A 24947-nucleotide genomic window follows, 5' to 3' on the forward strand; every position below is an offset into this window, starting at 1 on the left:
AGCTTTTCATGAACTCTAAAACAAGGTAGTTAAAAACTTGTAACCCAATCTATATATTAATGACATATATAGAGAGTCCTTGCAGATCTCACAAAAATCAATAAACTATCTCCATGCGAAGCTAGAGGCCAGAAAACTTCGCCATAATTCCATATAATTAGTACCAAACCATTTTTCAGTTTGAATTTTTGAGTTTTAAATTCTGGGATTTTAACTTTTGTTTGGTTCCCAAGAAAGCAAAACAAAAGAAAATGAAATAAAGAAAGAAAGAAAAAAAATCAAATTTTAGTCTGAAAATAAACTAATTTCAAATATTTATTTTATTTTTTGAACTAAAGACATGTAGCAGCCTATGTGGCTGCTTAGGTGACATAAAGTTAAATAGTTTAAGGACAAAATTTAGATATAGTACTTTAGGTGTTGTTCTTTAAGTTCCTCTCTTAAAATTTAATTATGTGGCTATTTAACTAAAAAATACACTTCTATCTCATAAAAAAAATCCACATGACAGAATCTTAAAAGGAAAACCTGAGCAACAACTCCTAAGTATTGTACCTAAGTTTTGTTCATACAGTCATACTTTAATATTACTGTTAATTACGTCAAATTTTTTCATCTACTATTTAATGACCGTGATTATTTTGACCCAATATTAAAAAGTTAGAAACCAAATTAATACATTTATAATATTAGGGACTAATTTGATACATAGGGCAAATGTCAGGGACTAAATGCGTAATTTACTCTTAATTTTTTGAAGTGCTTCATGCCTTTTTCCATAAAAAATGTTTAAAATTATTTTCTTAAACGAATGCCCTTAGGGTATTCAATAACAAAATTCATATAAATAATTAAAATATAAAAGAAAAAAGATGCCTAATAAAGAAATTTGACTAAAAGTAAGAATAAATATAATTTTTGAATAAAGAGAGAGAATAACTAGAATTTTTTGTTGGAGAGAGTTTTAATCTATGACGTTCGTCCTTGATGGTGCCAATCGGTTTTTTATATAAGTAGAGAATAAATTTTAGATCTTCTATTCAACTATCAAGGTTTTATCAGTTGAACTAATTGAAATCACTAGAAATAATTTGATCAAAATTAAAACAAGAAATTAATACGCTAAATAAAAAATAACTAAATTCAAATTGAGAGAAGGAAGAGACCAGGAATATGAAATCAAATAAAGTTGCAAATTAGTCAAGAAGATGGGCGACTACCTCGTATTGGTACAACAGTTGATAATATTATCTTGACTATGCATCATCAACAGTGACACCGAATCTGACACCAGTACTATACAACCAATATTTTGATTTCGCTAGAGAGAGTGGAAAGGCCCGCGCACCACACAATATACTATTTTTTACTTTTAGCGTAGTAGTAGCGATAACATGGAACCCACGTGTCAGCCATACAAAAGCCCACAATCCACGTGGCTCAAAATAAAATACCCAGCTGATACCAATACTACAAATATCTTCCCATTTCCAAATTGTTGAAAGCGTGAGTGAGGAACAACACTGCACAGCCTGGCTACTTATTGTCACGCTCCATGTTCCTTTACGCTACGGCTATATATATATATATCCCCAACTCTCACTCTTCTTATTCCTTCAACAAACAAAAACACAAACACAAACACAAACACCACTGTACTTATCTTCTACTACTCACTCTTCTACTACTATCTTTTTTAGTGTATTTCATTGATATAAATTAAGAAAATTTTGAGATTTTAGCTTTATTTAAGGCACGGATATTTTTAAGGATTTCTCGTACCAACAATATCTAGTAGGGTTTGATATTTGGTCCTCTGAGTTAGAGAGTGCCAGTGCTCGCATGGTGAGGTTGTCGAACGAGGAGGTCATGTTGGCTTCCAAGAATCCTAAAAAACGAGCTGGAAGAAAGAAGTTTAAGGAGACAAGACACCCAGTATACCGTGGAGTGAGAAGGAAGAACGCAAGGAAATGGGTTTGTGAATTGCGTGAGCCCAATAAGAAATCAAGGATTTGGCTTGGGACTTTCCCCATGGCTGAAATGGCAGCACGTGCACATGACGTGGCGGCAATTGCCCTCCGCGGCCGCTTTGCATGTCTTAATTTTGCCGATTCAGTGTGGAGGTTGCCAATGCCAGCGTCAGCGGAGGCAAAGGATATACAGCGGGCTGCAGCCGAGGCGGCCGAGATGTTTAGGCCAACGGAGTTAGACAAGGTATCCGGAGATGAATTGAGGCCCATGGGCAAAAATGTGGTGTCAATCGCAACTATAGCGGAAGCGACGAAGACGGAGGCGAAAGGTGTGTTTTTTATTGATGAGGAGGCGGTTTTTGGCATGCCGAGGTTGTTGGCAAATATGGCAGAAGGGATGTTGTTGCCTCCACCTCATTATTACGGTGGAGATGACATGGAAATTGATACTGCGGTGTCATTATGGAGTTACTCAATTTGATTGTTTGAGTTTACTTTAGCATATTGATTATAGAAGAGTCTGTATTTGATAAGTACGTTGCGTCAATCATATTTTACCACATTTTTTTTTTTTTTACTACATATTCTTACCAACAATAACAATCTATTATATCATATTTTACAAAGTGAGTGGAATATTAAATAGGTTGTTATAATGTGAAAATTATATTCAATTTTCTAGTAAATAATGATGTGATATTCTCTTATTGGTGAATGTAAACCAAGAGATTTACCACCCATTCTTATAGAATTTAAATTGATTATAGAATGGTTGCTTATTAGGAAGAGAATTTTTATTTTCCGCGCTTATTGTTTTTGATTAAGTGCGGTGTATAGGGAAATTATTTGAGGGGGAGAAAGAACTACTATGGAAATCATATTTGGGGCAAATGCCATGCACAAATATGAGTAGCGTTGAATTGAAGGATGCAGCGTTAGTGTGTAAACTATATATGTTGGATGTGAGTATAATTTGGAGATGGCAAAGCCATGTTGTACCACGAAAAAAAAAAATTAGAGTCCGTTTTCCATAATACATTATAATGGAAAATTTAGTCTACCCATTTCGGGTATTTACATAAATATAAAGAAAGAAAGCTATTCTATTCTAAATTCTATTTCAAACATTTTTCCATCATCCTTTTTTTTTAATGCTTTCTTCCAGCGGTCCAAGAAATAAAAAAACTTAAAACCAAATATTTTTGTCTTGCAAACAAGTTCAGCTGAAGAGGCAAGTCATCAAGCACAAGAAGCCCACAATAAACACCCAATTCGTTGAGACAGAGGAAGAAAAATTATAGATTCTTGTTGTAATAAATAGGGAGAGAAGAGGTGTATCAAGGAAAAGGGGAAGTAAAAAAAAAAAAAAAAATCAAAGCTCAAATTTGAGCTCAACCGAGATAATGAGCAAAAAATTCTCACCTTTTAGTAAAGGATGGAGGAGACTGGAGAAGCACCAGTGTCAAGTTCAAGATTAGATTAAGCAAAGATTTGAAAATAAAAATAAAAATGGAATTTGGAGAGAGTATAAAAAACTGAGAGAGGAGTTATAGTGAAAAAGAAGAAGTTGATCGATGGTGAAAGGTTGGTTTGAGAGTGGAGAGGGACGAGAGAGTGAAAGAGCTAAGGAAGAAGAGAGAGATTGACAAAACAAGTACAAAAAGGAGAGTGAGAAATCTAATAAAAAATAAGTTTTAATTTTAGCATTCTAGTTCCAGCCTTCTACCATATGCTACAATTTTTTTAAGCATTTGATGCATTCAATTTGATTTTTTAATGTTTTGTGTGCTAAATTCTAAAAGTTTAACATTTAACACATATGTTGCTAGTGTTCTTACAACCTATTTCACAATTAGTTGAACTATCTAGGTGTGAGTAGTGCAAAATTACTTTAATAGTTTTATATGGCCTCACTACTAATATCATGTTAGTTCGACACTAATTACAACATATTAACTCAATAATTAAAAAGGATAATATTATGTCAATAACGTTTTCAAAACAATTTCATAACAAATATTAAGTAACAAATTATTATTATTGAATAAAAAAATAAAATCAGTAATGGTCCCAAATAATAACTACTAAGCTTTACCATCTAGGATACGATGTGAAAATAGTGAAAAAGTTACGCATGTAACCTTACTCTTAACCTACCTAAATTATTGATTCAAATGATTTACACCAATGAGAGCAATTCATCTAGAAACATATATCTTTTACAACTTTTAACCTACAGTTTTTTAAGATCATAATCAATTTTACACTCATTTCACAATTATTTTAATGTAGCTGGTTGTGAGAAGTGGATCATGGTGACGATGACTCGTCCGTTGCAACCACGAAACGTCATGCCTTCTCAGCTAGGTGAGGGACCCATATGTCAAGATTTCTGTCCAACTTGATACATAACATATCCAAAACTAGATAGATAAGTAAGATGAGCAGTTTCAGGTGGTGACCACCATAGCAATAAAGCATATCCATCAACTATTCAGTCCACTTGTTGTTTCATTATATCCAAAGTACACAAATGGCATATCCAGTGGGCCTCTCACAGAGCACAACACAAAAAGGTTTCTACATTCTTTAAAAAATAACGTGGAATTCACAAAGTTCAATACGCGGTTACGCGGCAAAAACTTAGCTTTAGCTTAGCTTTGTCTAATTGTCTGTCTTTATTCTTTGTTTTTTTTGATAATATATATTATTCATTACGTTAACTACAAACCGTGTCGGGAACAGTGTGACGTCATCACATAAAGGTGTCCATTTGTTTGTTGTTTCAAATTTTCAATGCGCCACGTCATTCTTGTCCTACTGTTTCACACACCTTCCTTGCAACTTCCAACAACGTTCTATAGTTGGTGTGCTCTTGGGAGCTGTGAATGATGTGAATGTTTTAAAAAATAATTATACAAATAAAAAATAATATTTTATTAAAATAATATTTTAAACTAAAATGTCATGATATGAATGTTTTTCTAAACTAATTTTGTAAGATATTATATTATTATTACTATAGACAAACTTTTGAACGATCTAATGAGAATATGCACTAAGAAAATAAATAAACTATACATTAAACATTAAAAAAATAGTATGTTGTAAAGTATAAGTAATAAAATTTGAATTTAGTCAATATATATCTTTAAAGTATACATTAATAATCAATTTTTTTTTTAAAATTTTTCTAAAATAATTTACTTTAAACATATGATGCGTTAGTAAAATTCATAAAATTTATTTTAAAAAAAAGTCGGCGAGTATGGTCTGCTCCAACTAGTACAAAAGTTGATAATATCTTTGGCAAAGTATCATCAGCGGTGACAGTGGAAAACACGGACCGTCCCTTGACTCTGAAATGACACCTATACAACCAATATTATATTCAATTGAAAATGTCTAGACTTGAAAGACCACACTTACTTTACAGGTCAAAATCCCCACGTGTCACCCCAATCCACTTGGCTCAAAAAACCCAGCTGCTGGGTACCAAACTCATTCCCACTTTGGCTTCCTTACTTTTAATTAATTATTATCAAAATATCTTCCAATCTTCCATTTCTAGTGTTAAAACCGTGGGAACAACCCCGATCCTCTACTTCACAGCCAGACTCCTTATCACACTCCATGTTCTTCATTCCTCAGCGTTTTCTGAACTCCTAACACATATACAATCCCTCACTTTTCTTACTCCTTCAACAGAGACAAATCTAGTGGGGTCTGAAAAGTTGGTCATCTGAGTCAGAGAGTGCCAGTGCTATCATCTCATCTTGAACTTGTCGGACGAGGAAGTCATGTTGGCTTCGAGGAATCTTAAGAAACGAGCTTGGAGAAAGAAGTTCAAGGAAACAAGACACCTAATGTACCATGAAGTGAGAAGGAACTTGAGGAAATGGGTTTGTGAAGTCCGTGAGCCTAAAAAGATGTCAAGGGTTTGGCTTGGGACATTCCTACTGCAGAAATGACAGCGCGTGCACATTGTTAGAGATATATTAGAGGTGGAGTGGCCAAATAAGCTTTAGCTGATCTTATTACTACAGAGTCAATTTGAACAATTAGAACTTGACCCGATTTTAAGTGCGGTCCGTTTTTGGCTATACATAAATTTTCACAAATAAACTGCCCAAGGCTAATTATTCTAGACGCTTCTTCACAATAATTATGATGGAGAAAATTCCAATTCAAATTGAATGGATTCAAAACGATGTTACCGCGCGGATCGGGATTATTATAAATAGAAACCCTACCATTTTCATCCATTAAATAATATTTAAGCACTTGAAAAGTCTGTTTGAAATTGTCAAGTTGTAAATATTTAGTTACCGAGATCTGATTATAAGTTATTAAATGGTAAAATGAATAAAAATGCGCAATTTGAGGGGTTCTTCCTAATCCTAAAGGTCCCAAGGAATTCCTAATTGGAATTAGACTATCTCTTTTCATTGATTCTTTTTTTATTACATCATTGTAATATTTTACATCATATTAACTTATTAGTAAAAGCGTAAGCCTAAAATTTTACTTTGTGTATAAGTTAAGTCTTTTACTTGTACTAGAAGTCTATTAATCTAAGGTTTAGTCTATTATATATATATATATATATATATATATATATATATATATACATGTAATGCTTCATTGTAATATATGATTTGTACTATACTCTAATATATTATTGATGTAGCCATTTAGGATTTTCTTCATAGATGTAGGCCGTTAGGCTAAACTACGTAACCCTCATGTGTTATTGTGTTCTATACTTTATGCTTTCGCTTCCATATCCATACTAGTATATATATTCAACATGGTGTATCAATACTAATATTTAACACACATAATGTGGAAGTAATTGTGCTCCGTGGCTAATATGAGTCTCAATTTTGTAAACACAATGCGGTAGCTGCCACTTTCAGTGTCGGCAAAGGCGGAGGATATTCAGAATGCGGAGGATATTCAGTAGGTGAAAGAGAAGGCAGCCGAGGTGTTTCAGCATGCAGAGTCGAACAAGTTATATGAGAATGAATTAAGGTCAATACGCAAATGTAGTGTTAGCCATGACGGCGGCGAACACAAAGGCAAAAGGTGATTTTTATATTTTATTTTATAGGTGCTTTACAATTTCTTGCACTACATCACCTCCCTTTCGGGTGGAATATCTCCGTGACCACTTGATGCAGGACAACTTAGGCTTCCCACATTGAAGTTGGAATATGCATCTATCATTGGTGACATAAATATATACATGCATATATACACGCACTTACATACATACATGGATATTGAACTTTGTTTAAATAAGTATTTTATTTTCTTAAAGTTTTTTATTTATAATCCTTGTAGATTTCTCATGGGTGTAAACGTTTAAAGTTGCTAACTCTTTAACTAGCACCATAAACCATATCCCACCAAATAATGAATGGTTCCATTCAAACAAACTCTTTAAAAAAACAGTGTTTTTAGAAGGTTTTAATGAAGAAAAATACTATATCCATAACATTTTTACAACAAATTTCAAATGGTAGGTTATTATTGACTGATATGGGTGGGAAAAAAATATTTTAAGTTGTGACTTCAAATTAAAACCAACAACTTACTACTTATGATTTGTTGTGAAAATATTGTGAACGTAACACTTTTCTTTAATAAATAGTTTTTTCAAAAATCTTCCAAAGCTATCACTTTTTAAAATGGGTATTTCAAATAACGGTTTTCAAGTTTATCCGTAAATAAAAACCCTCTAAATGGGCATTTTTAATTAAATCATTGATGGATGCATTTTTAAAAATCAATTCCTAGATTAAGTTCTAAGAGGCCTAAAATTCGAATTTTCAAAAAAGCCATGGATTATTTTCCCTAAAATAAATTTTCCCCACAGAAAACCATGTAGACATCTTCTTTATTAAATTCACTTTCAAAAAGGCTTGAAATTTAATCATGGAAAATTAAAAAAAAAATCTTAAAAAAAGAAAAAGAAATTGTTCTTTCTTAGCCATCAAAATCCCTTTCTATATATACTCATGAGATAACCTTTTTCAAACCAACCCTTTTGAAAAACTCATTAGATTTTTAAAGATAAGATACTCATCTTTTTAAACAGAACCATTTTTGTTTCTTTTTTTCAAGAGATGCAAGGAATATTTTCACCATTTTAAAGGCAAGATTTTTAAGAGGGTGCAACGTGTCCATAATTCACCTTAATTGAATTAATGGCATCCAATCAAGCCAACATTTCCCCCCTACACTAAAAATTTTGGTTTGTTGTGTTTTTGTAGGAGAATGACACTTGGATAATTTTTTTTTCATATCTCCTTTACTACGTTGTAGAGTAATATTCATATGCTAAATATTTATTAAATACTCACATGCTAGCTATGCATATTATTTCATGCAACATATATTTTTACATGTTACTTATAAATATTTTCACATGTTTGTTTGTACATACTCTTTGCAAATAATATCGCATGCTATATGTATGTAATATTTTATTCACATGCTATGTATATTTATTGTTAGTACAAAAACTCTTTTTAAAAAAAAAAGTCAAGTATATAAGTTAGATTTTAAAATGTGATTGTTGTAATTAAATTACAATAAGGTACAATCATTTGGACTGGTGGTGTGAGGTGCCTAACACCTTCATCACATGTAACCAAATTTCAGACTCCAAGAATCTTTGGTTTGAGACCTTTGGTTACCTTAATTAGCTTAGGAACCCCTAGGATTGATTTTTAGTTAATTAGGTAATTAAAATGAATTAGATATTAGGTGACCGATTGCACTTAGAATAAACCAATACTTAATGGGGACTCCATAAAATAAAATAAGAAAAGAGTCTCACTAACACACACATCATCACACGTTGCCAAGAAAAAGAAATAAATAGTGTTGTATTTTAATAATAAAAAAAAGCAACGCACCCTTCCAATGTGGATGAAGTCAATGGGGGTGGTTTCTTTCCTCTTGACTACCGACTGGTGTCAATAGTTGGTTTCATAAATAATGGGGACAATGGTGAACTAGCCCAGCCATAAAGGGATAAATTGTCCTCCACCCCCCCCCCCCCCCCCCGCGTGCGCGCGCGCTAAATCTCTCACACACACACATGCATAGCAAATGCTGAGAGAAAATTTAATTATATTCTAAATTAGATTTCAATTGTGTGCTAATTTTGTATTATATGTCCACTTAAGTTTTTAAATTTTGGTGCCAACGTTTTGTTTATTTTGACGGAACACATTGTGTGAAGATAGTTTTTTTTTTTTTTTTTTTTTTTTTTTTTTTTTTTTTTGCATCAGAAAAATGAGTCAAATGAAAATCATATTTGATCAACAAAAAAAGTATGTTTTATGTTTAGAGATTATTTTCCACTAAATTTTTTTAGAAAACAAATCTATCTCATAGTAAGCTAAATAAAGGGAAGTTATGAGATTATTTTTCAACTCATTTAAGTTTGCTATCAAATATAAGAAAATAAGATAGTTTTATGGAAAATACTTTTTGGAAAATGACCCATTTTATAGAAAACATTATTGCCGAAACAAACAGAACGCAAGTGAGTCAATGAGTGGAAAATTATAGGAGTCCAATATTAATGAAAAAAACAATCATATACTTATTCAACAAAAATTACTACACATTTTATTTTATTAAAATTAGAATAAAAATGATCATAAGTAGTATTAAACTTAGACAGTAATTTTAACATGCATCTAATTACATTTATTTTTCTAATAATTTAATTAATTGTGTATATTTTTATGATAAAAAAATGTGTATACAAGGGTTACAACTTGCAGGCTAGTAAAGTGAAGTACTATGTCTACAATTTTTTTACAACATTTTTACAACAAATCCTATTTGATAAATTGTTACTGAATTCTAGTTTGAATTCATTATTGAAATTACTTATATGCTTGCCAATAATGACTTAACACTTAGGATATGATGTAAAAATGTTGTGTACACACACATAACATTTCTCTGTAGAGCATTAGCATTGGGTGTACCAAATGCTAAAACATGTTAAATTTTTAGCATTTGGTACACCAAACACCAAAATCCATACATCATCAGGTGTGTCAAAATGCAATTATTTTTCCAAAATGCTACAATACCGTTCTATTAATACAACGGTAAAAAAATATTCTATCTTATCTCTTCTCTCTCCTCTTATATATATATATATATATATATATATATATATATAAATGACACATGCAATTATTTTTTCAAAATGCTACAATACCGTTCTATTAATACAACGGTAAAAAAATTATTCTATCTTATCTCTTCTCTCTCCTCTTATATATATATATGGCTTCTCTTTCTCAGACCAGATAGTCTTCCCCTTCTCCCTTCTCCCTTCTCCCTTCTCCCTTCAAATATCTCTCCTCTCTTGTCACTGTCTCACCGATGCCTCTTTTTTTTTTGGGTTGTGGGTTGAAGCTCACCAGTGAAGCCACTATTAGTGGTTGCTAGCCTCTCTCTCTTCTCTCTATTCCACTTATTTTCTTTTTATTTTTCTGTTCTTGTTTGCCTTATGGGGTCTGTGTTTTGGTTTTGGGAAGGGTTTTTTTCACTACAAAACACGCGGGTCTTAGGCCGCGTTTTTTTCAGCCGCGTTTGTAAAAATGCGGCCTAAAACCCTGCTTGAGCTGCGTTTCAGTGAAATGTAGCTACAGTGCCAGACCCTCAGCCGCGTGCGTCAAACGCAGCCCAAGATCAGGTCTGTGGCCGCCTTTATTGGTGTTCTAGCTACGTTTTTCTGGGTTGGGCTTAAGTCGCATTTTTAAAATGCGGCTTTAGACCCATCTAAAATGGTTTTTTATTATTATAAAATATATGTCTTGAAGCCGCGTTTTAAAAACACGGCTATATCGTAACCCTAAAGCCGCGTTTTTTGAAAAAAGTAGCCATAGTCATCCCTGAAGCTGCGTTTGAAAAAACGGGGCTACAACTCTACTATAAATTGGAAAGAAAAAAAAACCCCAAAGGCACCAAATATCAAACACCAAAAAAAGAAAAACTCTGTGTCTCTTCCCTTCGAACCCTAAGCGACTCCCACTAACACTCACCACCGATCCTACACACCGGCGCCGACAAAGCCCAGTCGTCCATCGCTCCCACGCCTCCCACCGCCACCACCTCGTAAGTCTCCCTTCTCTCTCTCTAGATCTTGATTTTTTTTTCTCGAGAAACAATCAGATTTCTATGTATTTGTTTTTTGCGTTTAGGGTTTCGATTTTAGGTAGGTTTTCGATTTTAGGTTTAGGGTTTTGATTTATTGTTTTTTAGATTTGACAGAAACAGGGTAAGAAAAAAAAAAACTAACGATGTCTCTTTCTCTCCCTCTTTCGCATTTGGCTTTTGTTGCTGGTCTTGGATTTCTAAGGGGGGGGGGGAGGGGGGTTTGTTGGGAGTGGGCCATGGTGTTTGTTCCAAGTTCATGGGTATCATGGGTTAATTTTTGGTGGGTTGTGGTTCCAATTTGGGTCTGGGTGGCGGTGGTTGGTGGTTCCGATCTGGGTTTGGTTTGTGGCTTGCTTCGTGGTTTGGTTTGTGATTTATTGGTGGGTTTGGTCACTGTGATTGGCTTGCATCAGACGTGGTGGTTGATGGGTTTGGGTGTTTGGATTATAGGGTAAATTGAGTACACCCCAAACTGAGATTGAGGTGAACTCGTGAATTCTCTCCTCTCTTATTCTTTTTGATTTCACTTTCTTATAAGTTTCTTTCAATGTGTTGTTCCTTTGAACATGTTACTATACAATCTCATGTTCGATTTTTTATTTATAGATTCTAGTTGATGAAATTTTTTGGATTGATTTGGTTCTCTTCTATTGGAGTGCATTCACTTATTGTTGGCTGGTTGGTAATTAAGGAGTTAAAAATTTGGAATTCACTTTTAAATGAAAATTGGTGTGCAGTATATGTATTTCCAAATCCATTTGTGTAGTTTTAAGTAATTTCAGCACTAGTCAACATATTTGTTTTGTGAGGAATGTTTAATTGTTTTAGTGTTGATATGTTTAAAGGAGACGCATTTGTGATTTGGACTTTGCGACAGAGTTTGCACTATGTTGACTGCAACAATAAGCAAAATTCTTTTCTTCTCTTGATTTCACCTTTTGCTTATGATTCTTTCAACCCGCTATTCAATCTTACATGATATTCCTTGTTCAATTTATTTTTATAGATTTTGGTGCTAGGCTGCTATTTAAAGAATTTGTTGCACCAAGTTGGCTTTCATAAATCGGTTTGATTTTGTTTTATAGGAGCACATGTATACTTTCTTCCCCCCCCCCCCCCCCCCTTTTTGTATAGCTGGTAATAGTAAGTTACAAAATTTAAAATCACTTTATTAATGAAAATCCGTGCTTCCATTCTGTGTATTTTATTTAATCTCAGTACTCTCAGTATGATTTTAGCTGGCTACTTGTTAAGGAGTTTGTTGCAGCAAACTTTGCTTCTCATGATTGCTTGTAAGTGCTTTACATATTGTTCCCTTAAACATAATAGTATCCTTTATTAAAATTATTTTATAAATTTTGGTGCTCAACAGTTTTTTTTAAGGTAACTATGTTGTAGCAAAGTTGACTTTTCAAAATCAAGTTGGTTCTCGCTTGTTGGTTAGCAGGTGTTCAAGAATTTAAAATTTCACTTTGTAAATGAAAATTGGTGCTTGCATTGTTTGTATTTTAGGTTGGATTTGTCCAGCTTAATAAACATCTGCACTGCTCAACATGTTTGTCCTGTTTCCTTTTTCTCTTGCCGTTGATTTGTAGTTGTGACAACTTCTAAGAACCTAAGCTCACCGGAAAATACCAAATTCATTTCACTTTCAAATTCCTTGGACTTGATGCCCAGCATTAGACTTCATTTCCTATCCTCCTTGGGATGTTTAATATCGATTTCATTCTCTGTAAAAAAAAGAAAGCATAAAAATAGTAGTTTTAATTTATATGATTGTCCATTTGGAACTTTTTTAAGGGTAAAATTATGTGGAACAAGGTACGTTTTGATATGATGCAGAACAGTGAGTGATCTAATGCAAAAACATTGATGCAGTGAATCAATTAGAACTGAAAAATAAAAATAAAATCTAGAAATCAGCACCTAGGGTTGATTGGAGTTAGCACCAAGTGGGGGCAGAAATCTAGGAATTAGCACGAAGGCATTAAAATAATTCCAATAGAAATGTTACTCATTATAAACTGTCTTCGTTGGAGTATAATAATGCACATATATATTACCATGAAAAAATCCAATGAACCAATAAAATTAAACTAATTTTGTCTTTGCCAGTCCTACATCAAAAGTTCATTAAATTATACTCAGTATTAAGCTCCCTCCCCCTCTCCCTCTTTTCTTGGTCTCTTCCTCTTTTATTTTAGTTTAACTTATATCAAATTTGTGAATAGCCAGAGCAACTATTTCACAGAAAATGTCTTAGCATTAATAGTGAGGCTTTGGCTGGAACCCATGGTAGAGGTAGATCAACAACTCTAGATCTTCAAGTAGAGCTGGACTTGCTTTCCAGGTGAATATTTAATTACTTTAAACTTATTGGTTGTTCATTTGAAGGGATGTTTATATCATTGTCAATGATGGATGTAATTTCAATTGCGTGTGACTAGCTAACATCCAACTTGTATTAAGTAGGTTATTCTTGTATTGATTTTGCAGTCCCAAGGACCACCTTGAGTTTACAATAGTGCGAGAAAGCATACGAAAAAAATTAAAGGCAAGTTTAATTTTGCTGCCTATTTAACTGATTTGTTGCATAGATTTTTTTGTACATTGTCTAATTGTCCATTAGTTGTATGTAATTGAACTACTTGAAAAAAACATAAAGGTTGTTTGTAATTTAGTCCAATAAGAGGAATATTGGGTGGAGATTGAAGTTGACATTGGAGAAGTACAGAGTGTTGCAAAGGTTACTGCTTGTTCTGGCTTTGATTGGGGTGCTTACACCAAAAATTTCTGGTATTAATTGGAAGGTTATGACATTTTGATTTTGGTTTTGAGTTCTAAGCTTGGGATGTCACTAATCGAAACTTCTTTTGGTTTTTTTTTCATTGTGTAGTTTTTCCTGCTATGTCAGGGATGCAGTTTCCCTTTCCAAAAGAGCGGCACAGATGTAAGTACTTCCTTATATAGTGGGTGGTGTATTATGTTTAATTTCATTAATCCATAGTCATTAGTCAACAATCTATCATGTTGTTTGAGGAAGATAAATTTCTTCTATCTGGTTGATCTTCTAGTTGAGTTGCAAATAATACTTCTAGTAATAATCACTGTTGCTCTTTAAGAAGTATAGATATGGAATTCTACAGATTTGAAGATGGCTTAGACAGAATTCTAGTAATAAGTTTTTTTTTGATAAGTAGAATTCTAGTAATAAGTAGTGGCCACTGAGTGATACCAAGTTCTTATGGGTTCTCTTTTTGGGAGAATTTATTTATTTTTAGCATCTATATCACATGTAATCATATATTCTGTGAAGTTAGTGGCCAGGTTAGGAGCATGCATTATTGTGGGTCCCTACGAATATAATTAAAACAAATTACTTGCTTAAATCAAAGTCAAATCACTATCAAATTAATAAGAAAATTAGATTAATGATGTGACCTTCGATAACGCCTTATTTATAGTAAAGATACTAATTGTGGCTAAAAAGAGGAGCTGAAACTGATAAATTATAAGATTATGATATAAAGTTTTACATTTTATAAAGTTAAGATGTCAATGTTAGGCCAAAAAAAAGTAGTTGAGTTTGGATAAGTCTCCAAATAATAGAAGATTATATAGAATAGTTTAGGCTTCAACGTATCTATTATATTCTTTAACTGGAATTATGACTTATATTAGACTAGTCAAATTAAGTTAGAGCTATGACTAAATTCCCCCATGAGGCTACATAATCATGACCATGGTGTCAACCAAGCCTTGACCTACTTGATGCTGTCCCAAGCATTTTAGTGGGTCATATTTCCCTTCTGCTCTAAATCTCCCAAATTTCGAATCTGTCTCCATCGAGGGTGTCCAAAGAAAATTAGAAAAGAAGAAAGTTTTTCCCTTGGGATCGGGTCACTCGTTTAGATTGTTCATATTATTTGATTCTCAACACACAAAACAAGGTAAAATTTTATTAATATTTTTTAGGTTTGAGCTATTTTTTAGGTTTTGATGTAGTAGGTATTTTTGTGTGTTGGTTGTTAAATTGGCTTTTTAGCATTTTTAGCATTATTGATGTGAATGATCATTTATTGTGCCTTAGTGCTAATTGCATTTTGGGCAATCTTAATGGGCACCATAAGATGCTCGTTAAGGATGATTTATTGTGGAGTACATCTAAATATGTAATACTAAAAACTAAGCCTTAGTTCAAATGTTAAAGTCGATTATAGATTTTCAATAGAGTAGTTGTGATTGACCTCATGTATTAGATTCTAGATATATACTCTCCACAAATTTCTAGTTGAGAGTTTAATATAAATAGATGTTTAATTACTGCACAAGATTTTATATGGATATATAATTTTTTCACAAATAAAAGACTTGTAAGTGGTAAGTTTGGTCAAGAACCTTGTAACTCAATTAATTAACACCTCTTAGTGTTTTCAACAGAGATATCTAGATTTCAAATGCTTCATCCTAACTATAAAATTATTAAAGAAAGAGAAAAAAAAAAAAAGAGAGTAGAGGAACTCAGTTTGGCCTCCTACATTTTTAGCGGTGATAATATTGGATTAAGTTTTGAGTTTTTTTACATGATGAGAAGGAAAAGTAAAGGTTTGAATTTTTTTAATGGGTTTATGGTGGATTTTGATTCAACTTTTTACATGTTAAGGTTTGGGAAGGGTTTAGATCACCTTAGGTACTCAAATGCGTTGATGCATTTAAATTATTAAATTATTTTGATTATAAATATTGTAAGCGCACAATTGTACCCGGACCCAAAAACAAGTGCTGGGCTCAGGCCCAATGAGCCTTATGCAATAAAATTTGTAGAGTATGGATTTGAAATCTAGGTTTGGGATGTTGGAAGTTTGATTAACAGGCTAGAGTGCCACCATTTGTGCAAATGATAAACAAATATGACAAATAGACCTCCTCGGACGAGTTGTATACATACTCTCTTTCTATGCCAAAGTTTACAATCCTTAGTTCTTATTTTTTCTCAGCAAAAGGTGCAGATCCCCCTCTCTTTTCTCTCTCATGTCCTTATATACTTCTTCTTTACTGGTTTATCCACGTGTCACACAAATCTTTCCTTTGGATACTTGTCTCATCCGCCACCTTCTTGAAATCTTTAAACAATAGCAGAAATGCTGAATTCTACTATTCAGATGTCATTTTCTCATTAATGCGGTCAGGGAGGTAGATGCAGGGTCTTTAATGTGGTGGTAGCAGTTTTTTCCTCAGATATTTCCCACACATCCTTGCTTCTAAAGGGTGCTTGGATCACCCTCTTACCTATCAGTTTTTCCAGAAGCTTGCCCCTAACCCCATTAGTAAGTCCCAGGGTCATTGCCGAGCTTGTCCGAGGAAACATTCCTCCTCGAACAACTCCTCGGACCTTTACAGTGTAGACTGACTTGTGGGCCTAGAGACCCTGATAAAAACAAACTGGTACCAGCCAATCAGGCCCAAAGCCCAAATGTTTATTCAAGAGTTTTTACCCCCTACAAATATTATGCAACAAAGTAAGTGTTCCTCTCTTTTACTCTCAAGATAAATGAGAGGTTTGGTATGGATTTAGATTTTTCAAATATAAATGGAATGGTTTGTGATAGATTTCTAAAATGTAATAGGGTTGGCCTGTTCAGTATGTAGATTATTTAGAGGGTTTGAGGTTGGAAAGACTTTTTATTATCTCAAACTTGAATAAAATTTAGCCTCACAATGAAACTTCTCCTTTTTTATTTTTTATTTTAAAGATGAAGTAATTGATAGGATGATCTAATGAATAGGTTAAATGCCCACAGTCCAGCAATCCAAATAGCTCTCAGCTCTTTCACTTATTTATATAAGTTCACTACAAAAAAAAGGTCCTATATATGGTCACTAGAGCTGAAACAGGGCCATGTGCTGCCTAGAAAATAGGTGAACTTTTGAATTTGACACCTTCAAATGAAATTCACCAATGGGTATTGGCTTATTGCTTTGATTGTGAGATTTTATTACATTAGAATGTTGGCTTGAGAGAACCTTAATATATTTAAGCAAAAATCAAGACCTCTACATCCCTTTTGATCTATGCTTATAGTGTCAGTTTCTGCAATATCATCATCTAAAGGGTTTACAGCCTCCGTACTCACTTTTAAGTCTGAACCAATCTTCAGTAAGTTAAGCTATAATTGAACCCATCTCAATTAGTTTCTCATCCATCTAGGCCCCTTAGGCATTTGTGCTTAATACTTAATAAAAAATTCTGTTCTATGCTAATTTTGGACTAATAAAGTATTAAAATTACAAATATGCTGCTATTGCTATCAGATATAAGACATTTTATTTACTCTTATTATCCTTTTCTTTTCTCTCATGTAATTGCAGAGGAAAATAAATAAGTTTCTTGATTACAAGAAGGTGGAAAAAGCTTCAATGCAGAGGTACGCCATATAGGAAGGATTACAGGAACCCTGACTTCCTGGTGCATGCAGTGATGTATGAAGATATTGATCAAATAGGGTCTTGCTTTAGTAAAGATGTATTTGACCCTCATGGATATGACAAAAGCGACTACTATTTTGAAATAGGCCAGTAAACAATTCCTTTGCAGCTCTTTGTCTGCGTGCATGTGTTGTGTCCTTTTAACAATCATGAAAGTTAACAACTTTTGTCTTTCTAGCATTAGGGTCATGCAATGCAAGAGTTATTGAATTTTTACTTATAAAAAATAAGTTGTTAATTCTTTTATTCCATACTGTGGTTGATATGTAGAAATGTGAAGAGTGCACTTCCTCAGCCTTGAATATCTTAGGTGTATTTCTTTTCATAATTGGCGGTAAAATTTTATTAGTCTTGGCTTGCCTAGTTGAAGATCTGCAAGGTTTAGGTCCTTTATTTTTTGGGCGTGTGTGTGTGTTGGGGGGGGGGGGGGGTGCTTTTTGTTGATCATCTCTTTCTTTCATGTAGTTTGTGGATAAGTACTATAGTTACTTCTTTTGTGGATAAGAGGAGACGGTCAGAATAATGGAGCAAGAGTGAAAGGGAGAGTGGGTTATGGAAATTCTTCGGAATTGGATGATTGGAAAGAATAACTCCTTGTAGAAACATTCTTTCCAAGTCCTCCAATTTCATTGGTTTCCTATTATTCCTCCCTTTCACTTGCTTTTCCTACTTTGGTTAATGGGTTTCTTGGACATCTTAATTGGTCAGGTGCTCTTACTTTGTTGATCACCCTTTCATGTCTCTGTCACCATTCTTGTACTTATTAGTCCTACTAGTCTCTTCTCCATTAAAAGTTATCTAGGTGCTTATCAAATTGTAATTTTTACCCAGATTTGCCTAGATTTTGAACCTTGTGCAATCTTAGTTTGAGTCTTTACAGTAAAGAATTGGTGTGGTGGCTGTGTATCAGTGTATTATCTATATATGCATTCTGAATTGGTATTTAATATGTGTTTGTGCTCTTTCTTTGGCTAGGTTGGATTACACAAAATTTATTCAGTTATAGACTTAGAATATATGTTAGATAATTTGAAGTCAATGGAGACAATGATATAGTTCACAATCCTATGTGACTTTGCTTAAATCAATTTCATTTTATAAATTATGTGACTTATGTGTCTTTCATGCTGGAAAAGAATGGGGTTGAAGATTCATGGCCAAAGGGAGAGCAAAAAAAAAAACAAGGCTATAGTTGCGTTTTTAAAATGGGGCCATAGTAATGGGCTGAAGCCGCGTTTTTAAAATGTGGCCACAGTTGTGGGATAAAGCCGCGTTTTTAAAAATGTGGCTTAAGCTCACAACTACGGCCGCGTTTTGAACGCGACTAATCTTTCTTCCAGGCAATCAACATTTGACCTATAGCCACGGTTTTCAAACCGTGGCTAGAGTATGTCCTATAGTCACGGCTAAAAAAACGTGGCCATAGACCTCTCTAGGCTATAGTTACGCATTTTAGGCCATGGGTAAAAACGCGGCCTAAAAAAACGCGGCTATAGACCAAATCGTCCTATAGCCATGTTTTTTTGACCTATAGCCACGTTTTAAAAACGCGGCTATAGAACCTTTTTTTTGTAGTGTTTGGTGGTTTTGGTGTCTCTTGTGGTGGGTTTCAATGGCAGTGGTGGAGGATTTGGGGGGGGTTGAACGGTGGTGGTAGGATGTGGGTTGATGGACTAGTGGGTTGGTTTGGTTTGGTTTGTTTTTTTTTTTTTTAATTAATTTTTTAATATAGTTGAGTTTTTTTTAAGATTATTTTAATGTTGTGTAATGTTAAAATAGAACATGTGATGCAGAGTATAGGGGTGGCAAAATTGGATACGATCTGCGAACTTGACACAACATAACACGAAATTAGCAAGTTATGGGTTGAGACTTAATAGGTTAGTGTTATATTCGAGTTGACATGTCTGAATCGTTTAATAAATGGGTTGGGTTAGTGTCCAATGCATGGAACCCGTTTGACCTGTCTGACCTGTTTAAAATAAATAATATTTTACCAATATACTCTTCAAACCTTAGGTATATAAATTTATTTGTTATTGTGGTTTATTTTCTTTGACATATTATGATTGATTATTTGTGATATTGAAATATACTTTATTTTGAATGATTATTTGTAATGCAGTTACTCGTTAGTTCTAAATTTTATAATAAAAATATTTATTTTTTTTATTTTTTCATAATTCAGTTTGGTTATTACTATTTTTTTTTCATTGTGACAAAATCTGATAAATAGGTTCAACATGATTGATTCGTTTAATAAATGGGTTGTGTTAGGGTTGAAGAATCTTGACCCGTTTAATAAACTTGTCAGGTTAGTGTTGACTCATATAATCTGATATTAATGAGTCAACGCGACACGAATCCAACACACAAACATGAATTACCAACCCTAGTAGAGTATATGGTAAAATGATTAGTGGCAGCTCCAGGATATTTTGCTAGGGGTCAATAGTGTCTTGAGTTAAGATTTTGTTGTGGGAGAGTAAAAAAAAAAAAGATTATCTTTTTTTTTTTAGTATATACAATTGTCATATTACATACAATAATCTAGCATAGTATTCTAAATAGTATATAATACAACTATAATGTACAATAGTCTAAAAAATTATTAATAGTTTAAAAATAGGTAAGACAACAGCAATTGAATGTATAAATAAATATAATTGAATAACTAATCATAATATTTGTCAAATTAATAATAATTTATTATAATCATATGTAATATCAATTAAATAAAAATATATAATAAAGAAGAATAGTAACACATCTAATAGTAGGCCTGGGAATAAACGTGAAACTAAGAAAAAAATAGTAACTAATATAAGATTTTTTTTTCAAAATGTATGAATTTTTAACTACACACGTGGTCATTCTCTTGGAATTGGAGCAATTACTAAAAAACTTTTTGGTCTCAAAAAATTGTAGAATACTTATCAAACTACTTGATTAGACAGAAAGAAACCATAGAAGGAGAAAGAAACCATAGAAGGGAGAAAGAGAGAATGAGAAAAGAATCATAGATGTAAATATAGATTAGTCGGTTGTATTAGTTGTGTAATTTTTTTGCTGATGAAGAAGAAAATTACAAGAAAAAACAGTTTCATTCTACCATCAACAGCAAAGTAAGCTAAAGTTTAGAGAGAATGTTTATTTATTTATTTATTTATTAACAAATGATCAATTTTAATAGTAGTGCTACTAACATAACATTTAAACAATAAAGTCATTCTTGAAAATAATGTGTTAAAATCGATAAGTAAGTTTTCATGCGTTAAATGCCATTCAAAAGGGCACGCCTGACACGCTAGAACTCTAATAAGTGCCTGCTTGTTTCAATTTTTCTAGCCAAAAAAGCGCGTTTTGAAAACACCAGCACAAAAGCCCGTTTGGTTAGGTTCAAAAAGCAACTTTTTGTTAAAAGTTGTGTTTTGAGTTTAGGAGGAAAACGTGTATTTGCAAAAAGAAGCTCAGAGCTCCAGTTGGAAAACGCGCACAAACACGTTTACAGAACAGTAATATTACCGTTGGTGGGTTTTTTTTTCCCTAAATTGCCCATAGTTTTTTTTCTTGCTCCTCTATGCTGCTGTGCTGCGGCATCTCATCTTCTTCTTCCTCTTCTTCTTTTTTTGTGCTGCTTCTTCCTCTTCTCATCTCTATTTTTTTTGTTGATTTACGTACATATCTAATCTCAAAAAAAAAACTTTTGAATTGGGTAGAGTTTTTGATAAATGGAACCTTTGGAGACATGGAGTAGAGAGAGGGAGGTCGAGAGAGAGCTCAGACTTCCTTGTGTGTTGGAGACATGGAGTAGAGAGGGAGCTTGAGAGAGAGCTTAGACTTCTCTGTGTGTGGGTGGGTGTGTGCGAGTGTGTGTGTGTGTGTGTGTGGAGGAAAGTAAAAGAAAAGGTAGATAAGAAGATAAGTATGAACTGAACGTGTGGATGAGAAAAAAGTGAAAGAAAAAAAAAGTTTTTGGGTTTGGTTAGGCAACGTGGAAGAAAATATAATGAGTAAGAACACAAATGATTTTATAACTTTTTTTTTCATAATTGTGATGTTATAGAGTATGTGGTGGAGAAAAAATTGTGGGTACTAGAACAACTTATTTAAAAGATAAGTGTTAATAAAATTTTATTTTACAAAGATTAATTTTAAATTAGTATTGTGAAAATATTGTGACATTTTATTATATCTCTAAACTTTTTAAGTTAATACTATTTTTTTTAGAAAAAAATAGTACTATTGACATTATATTTTTATAACAATTTCATAATAAAGTTTATATAGTAAGTTGTTATTAGTTTTCATCTAGACCTACTAGTGACATTTTTTCTCCCTACCGTTAACAACTTGTTATATAGACTTTATTGTGAAATTTTTTTGAAAATATTATGTCTATAACTTGCATTAAAAGAGGTAATTAAAACAAAGAATTCTTTTTATATAAACATTGTCATTTTTAGTAATTTACCCCTCAAACTGCCGCTTTTATAAGTGCTAGTTAAATACTCAGTTTTTTCAAAAAACACTTTTTGACGACTTTTACTAAATACTCAACTTTTTAGAAAAATACTTTTTCATTATGCACTTTTTAAAAACTTCACTTTTTTTTAAAATTCAGTTTCATTAAGCTGAACCAAACTCACCCTAAATATAGGCTGCAAAATATTAGTAATAAAAAGAAAATGGGTACAAAACAAAAACCGAAGTTGATAATATCTTGACCATGAATCACCAGCGGTGACCGTGATAAAAGACGGACCATCCCTTGCCGCTGAGTATGACACCTATACACAATCGAACATTCATTCACTCTATCTATAGAGTAGAGGAGAGAGGGGACACATGCTACTTTTTAGCGGCGGCAAAACTATGCCCAATAATTTTTTCCTAAAAATCCTGAGTGGGACAAATTCCCCACGTGTCATCCTAAAATACCCCACAATCAATTTGGCTTAAAGAGGAAAAGGTCATATGGTACAAAAAAAACCGTCGGCATAGGGAACCCTTTATCACAGCCTTTCCACTTTATCACGCTCGGTGTTCCTACTTAAAATATCATAAAATTGTATCCAAAAAAAAAAAATCATAACGCCTATATATATGTCCGACACTCACTCTTCTTACTCCTTCAACAAACACCAACATCAACACAACCCTTTGCTTACTCATATCTTACTACTTCAATGCAATCTAACTAAAAGTACTGAGTTCTCTTCTCAAAAAAAGAAAGTACTAAGTTTGATAAAAAGAGTATCTTTTCTTCTTCTTCTTTTTTGTTTTTTGTTTATCAGAAAGAGTGTTTTCTTTTAGTGTACTCCATTACTATAAATTAAGCACTTTTGAGATTTAGCTTTGTTTTAGACATGAATCTTATAAGACATTCCTCTGCCCCACAAAGTCTAGCACAGTATGATATTAGGTCCTCGGAGTCCTCGGAGTTAGAGAGTGGTAGTTCTAGCATGGTGAACTTGTCAGAAGAGGAACTCATATTGGCTTCTAGGAATCCTAAGAAACGAGATGGGAGAAAGAAGTTCAAAGAGACAAGACACCCAGTGTATCGTGGAGTTAGAAAGAAGAACTCACAGAAATGGGTTTCTGAAGTGCGTGAGCCCAATAAGAAGTCTAGAATTTGGCTTGGGACTTTCCCCACAGCAGAAATGGCAGCACGTGCACATGATGTGGCTGCCATTGCGCTTCGCGGCCGATCCGCATGCCTCAATTTCGCTGACTCAACCTGGAAACTGCCAGTTCCAGTGTCGACAGCTGCGAAGGATATTCAGCGGGCAGCAGCGGAGGCGGCTGAATTATTTCGACCAACAGAGTTGCATGAGGTTTCTAGGGATAAATTAAGTCAAGGGTTAGAAAATGGAACAACAACAACAACAACAACGACAATGGCAACAACATCAGAGGCGGCTGAGGCGAAGGCGGAAGAAGTGTTTTTTATGGATGATGAGGCAGTTTTCGACATGCCAGGGTTGTTGACAGATATGGCAGAGGGGATGTTGTTGTCTCCACCTCATTGTTACAAGGAAGATGACACGGCAACTAATAGTGACATGGCATTATGGAGTTACTCAATTTGATTGAAATATTAATAATTTATAGCTTAATAATATTGAGCTTAATTTAGTGCCTTCTCAAAAATAAAAAGAAAAGGAGAAGAAGCTTAATTTAGCATATAGAACGGTTGCTTATTAGGAATATAATTTTTATTTTCCATGCTTATTGTTTTTGATTAAGTGTGGTGTTATAGGGAGGGGGAAAGTACTGCAAGGGAAAATCATACTTTGGGCAAATGCCATGCACGAGTAAGAATAGTGTTGGTAGGGTCACCGTGTCCCAGAAAGTATGATTAGTGTTGAATTATATTCCGTTTTCCATTATGTATGGTATAAGGTATATTTTTGCAAAATAAGTTTGTACTTTAATATTTAGTCTACCCATTTGGGGCATTTACATAAATCTAAGAAAGAAAGTTACTCAGCGTCTTCTTTAAATTAAAAAAAAAAAATCTTTCTTCCAAATTTCTAAGAAAAAATAAAAAAATTAAAGCCAAACATTTTCGTCTTGCATAAAAGTTCAGCTGAAGAGAGGGAAGTCATCGAGCATGGAGTTTGTAATCTCTGTTGCTTCATTCAACATCATTCTTCCTGATTACTAAAAGATTTTATTATCTATCAAAAAGAAATAAATAAATAAAAGATTTTATAAACAAAACATTAAAAATAACGACACATTCAATATGGTAACAAGGCTAGTATTAATGTTTTAGATGTACCTCTATATATATATACTCCCTCCGTCCCATTTAGTTTGTCCTGTTTGAAAAGTCAAAATTTTTAAGGGAACATCATTTATTGTCTTGTCTAACTTTTAAAAATGTATTAGTTTCCAAAATTACCCTTAAATAAATTTATCAAAAATTTGAATTTCTTTTCAAATGGAGTAGTTTTGAAAATTAAATAGGGGTATAATAGGAACATTAGTAAATTAATGACTTTTATTATTAGAAACAGGACAATATTTTGGGACATCCCAAAATGGAATAGATGATAAACTAAATGGGATGGAGGGAGTATATATTTTGATAGGTAATAGATCTTTTATTGAAAAAATTAATATCGTGTTCATAATGACGAACACTTTGGACATGAAGAAATTACAAAAAGCTCAAGAGCTATAGGTAAGAGCTAATAGATTGTAGAATGCAAAAATTGAAACACATTGTGTAAGACCCAAAATACAAGCCCACTGAAATAAAGTACCAAAATGAAGATTTTTTAA

At 33.2% G+C, this 24947-nt stretch overlaps 2 protein-coding genes and 1 long non-coding RNA gene across 3 annotated transcripts; all 3 read left to right on the forward strand.

Moving 5' to 3' along the window:
- Positions 1 to 1639: 1639 nt before the first annotated feature.
- LOC142620862 (dehydration-responsive element-binding protein 1B-like) lies at positions 1640 to 2640 on the forward strand. The gene has a single exon (XM_075794164.1). It carries the CDS (start codon positions 1843 to 1845, stop codon positions 2449 to 2451), a length of 609 nt encoding a protein of 202 aa, XP_075650279.1. The 5' UTR covers positions 1640 to 1842; the 3' UTR covers positions 2452 to 2640.
- Positions 2641 to 13347: 10707 nt separating this feature from the next.
- LOC142618963 (uncharacterized) lies at positions 13348 to 17848 on the forward strand. The gene is made up of 4 exons (XR_012841403.1): positions 13348 to 13518; positions 13665 to 13722; positions 14065 to 14118; positions 17538 to 17848. It is a non-coding gene; the product is annotated as an uncharacterized LOC142618963 (long non-coding RNA).
- A 4966-nt stretch (positions 17849 to 22814) lies between these two features.
- On the forward strand, positions 22815 to 24112 carry LOC142618962 (dehydration-responsive element-binding protein 1A-like). Its single transcript, XM_075792032.1, has one exon. It carries the CDS (start codon positions 23024 to 23026, stop codon positions 23744 to 23746), a length of 723 nt encoding a protein of 240 aa, XP_075648147.1. The 5' UTR covers positions 22815 to 23023; the 3' UTR covers positions 23747 to 24112.
- Positions 24113 to 24947: the final 835 nt, after the last annotated feature.

This window comes from Castanea sativa, chromosome 12 (genome assembly GCF_040712315.1).
Source record: "Castanea sativa cultivar Marrone di Chiusa Pesio chromosome 12, ASM4071231v1".
Classification (NCBI taxonomy): domain Eukaryota; kingdom Viridiplantae; phylum Streptophyta; class Magnoliopsida; order Fagales; family Fagaceae; genus Castanea; species Castanea sativa.

Excerpts from the sequence above, each read along its gene's own strand:
- LOC142620862 (XM_075794164.1), top strand. The coding sequence starts at position 1,843 with ATGGTGAGGTTGTCGAACGAGGAGGTCATGTTGGCTTCCAAGAATCCT.
- LOC142618962 (XM_075792032.1), top strand. The coding sequence starts at position 23,024 with ATGAATCTTATAAGACATTCCTCTGCCCCACAAAGTCTAGCACAGTAT.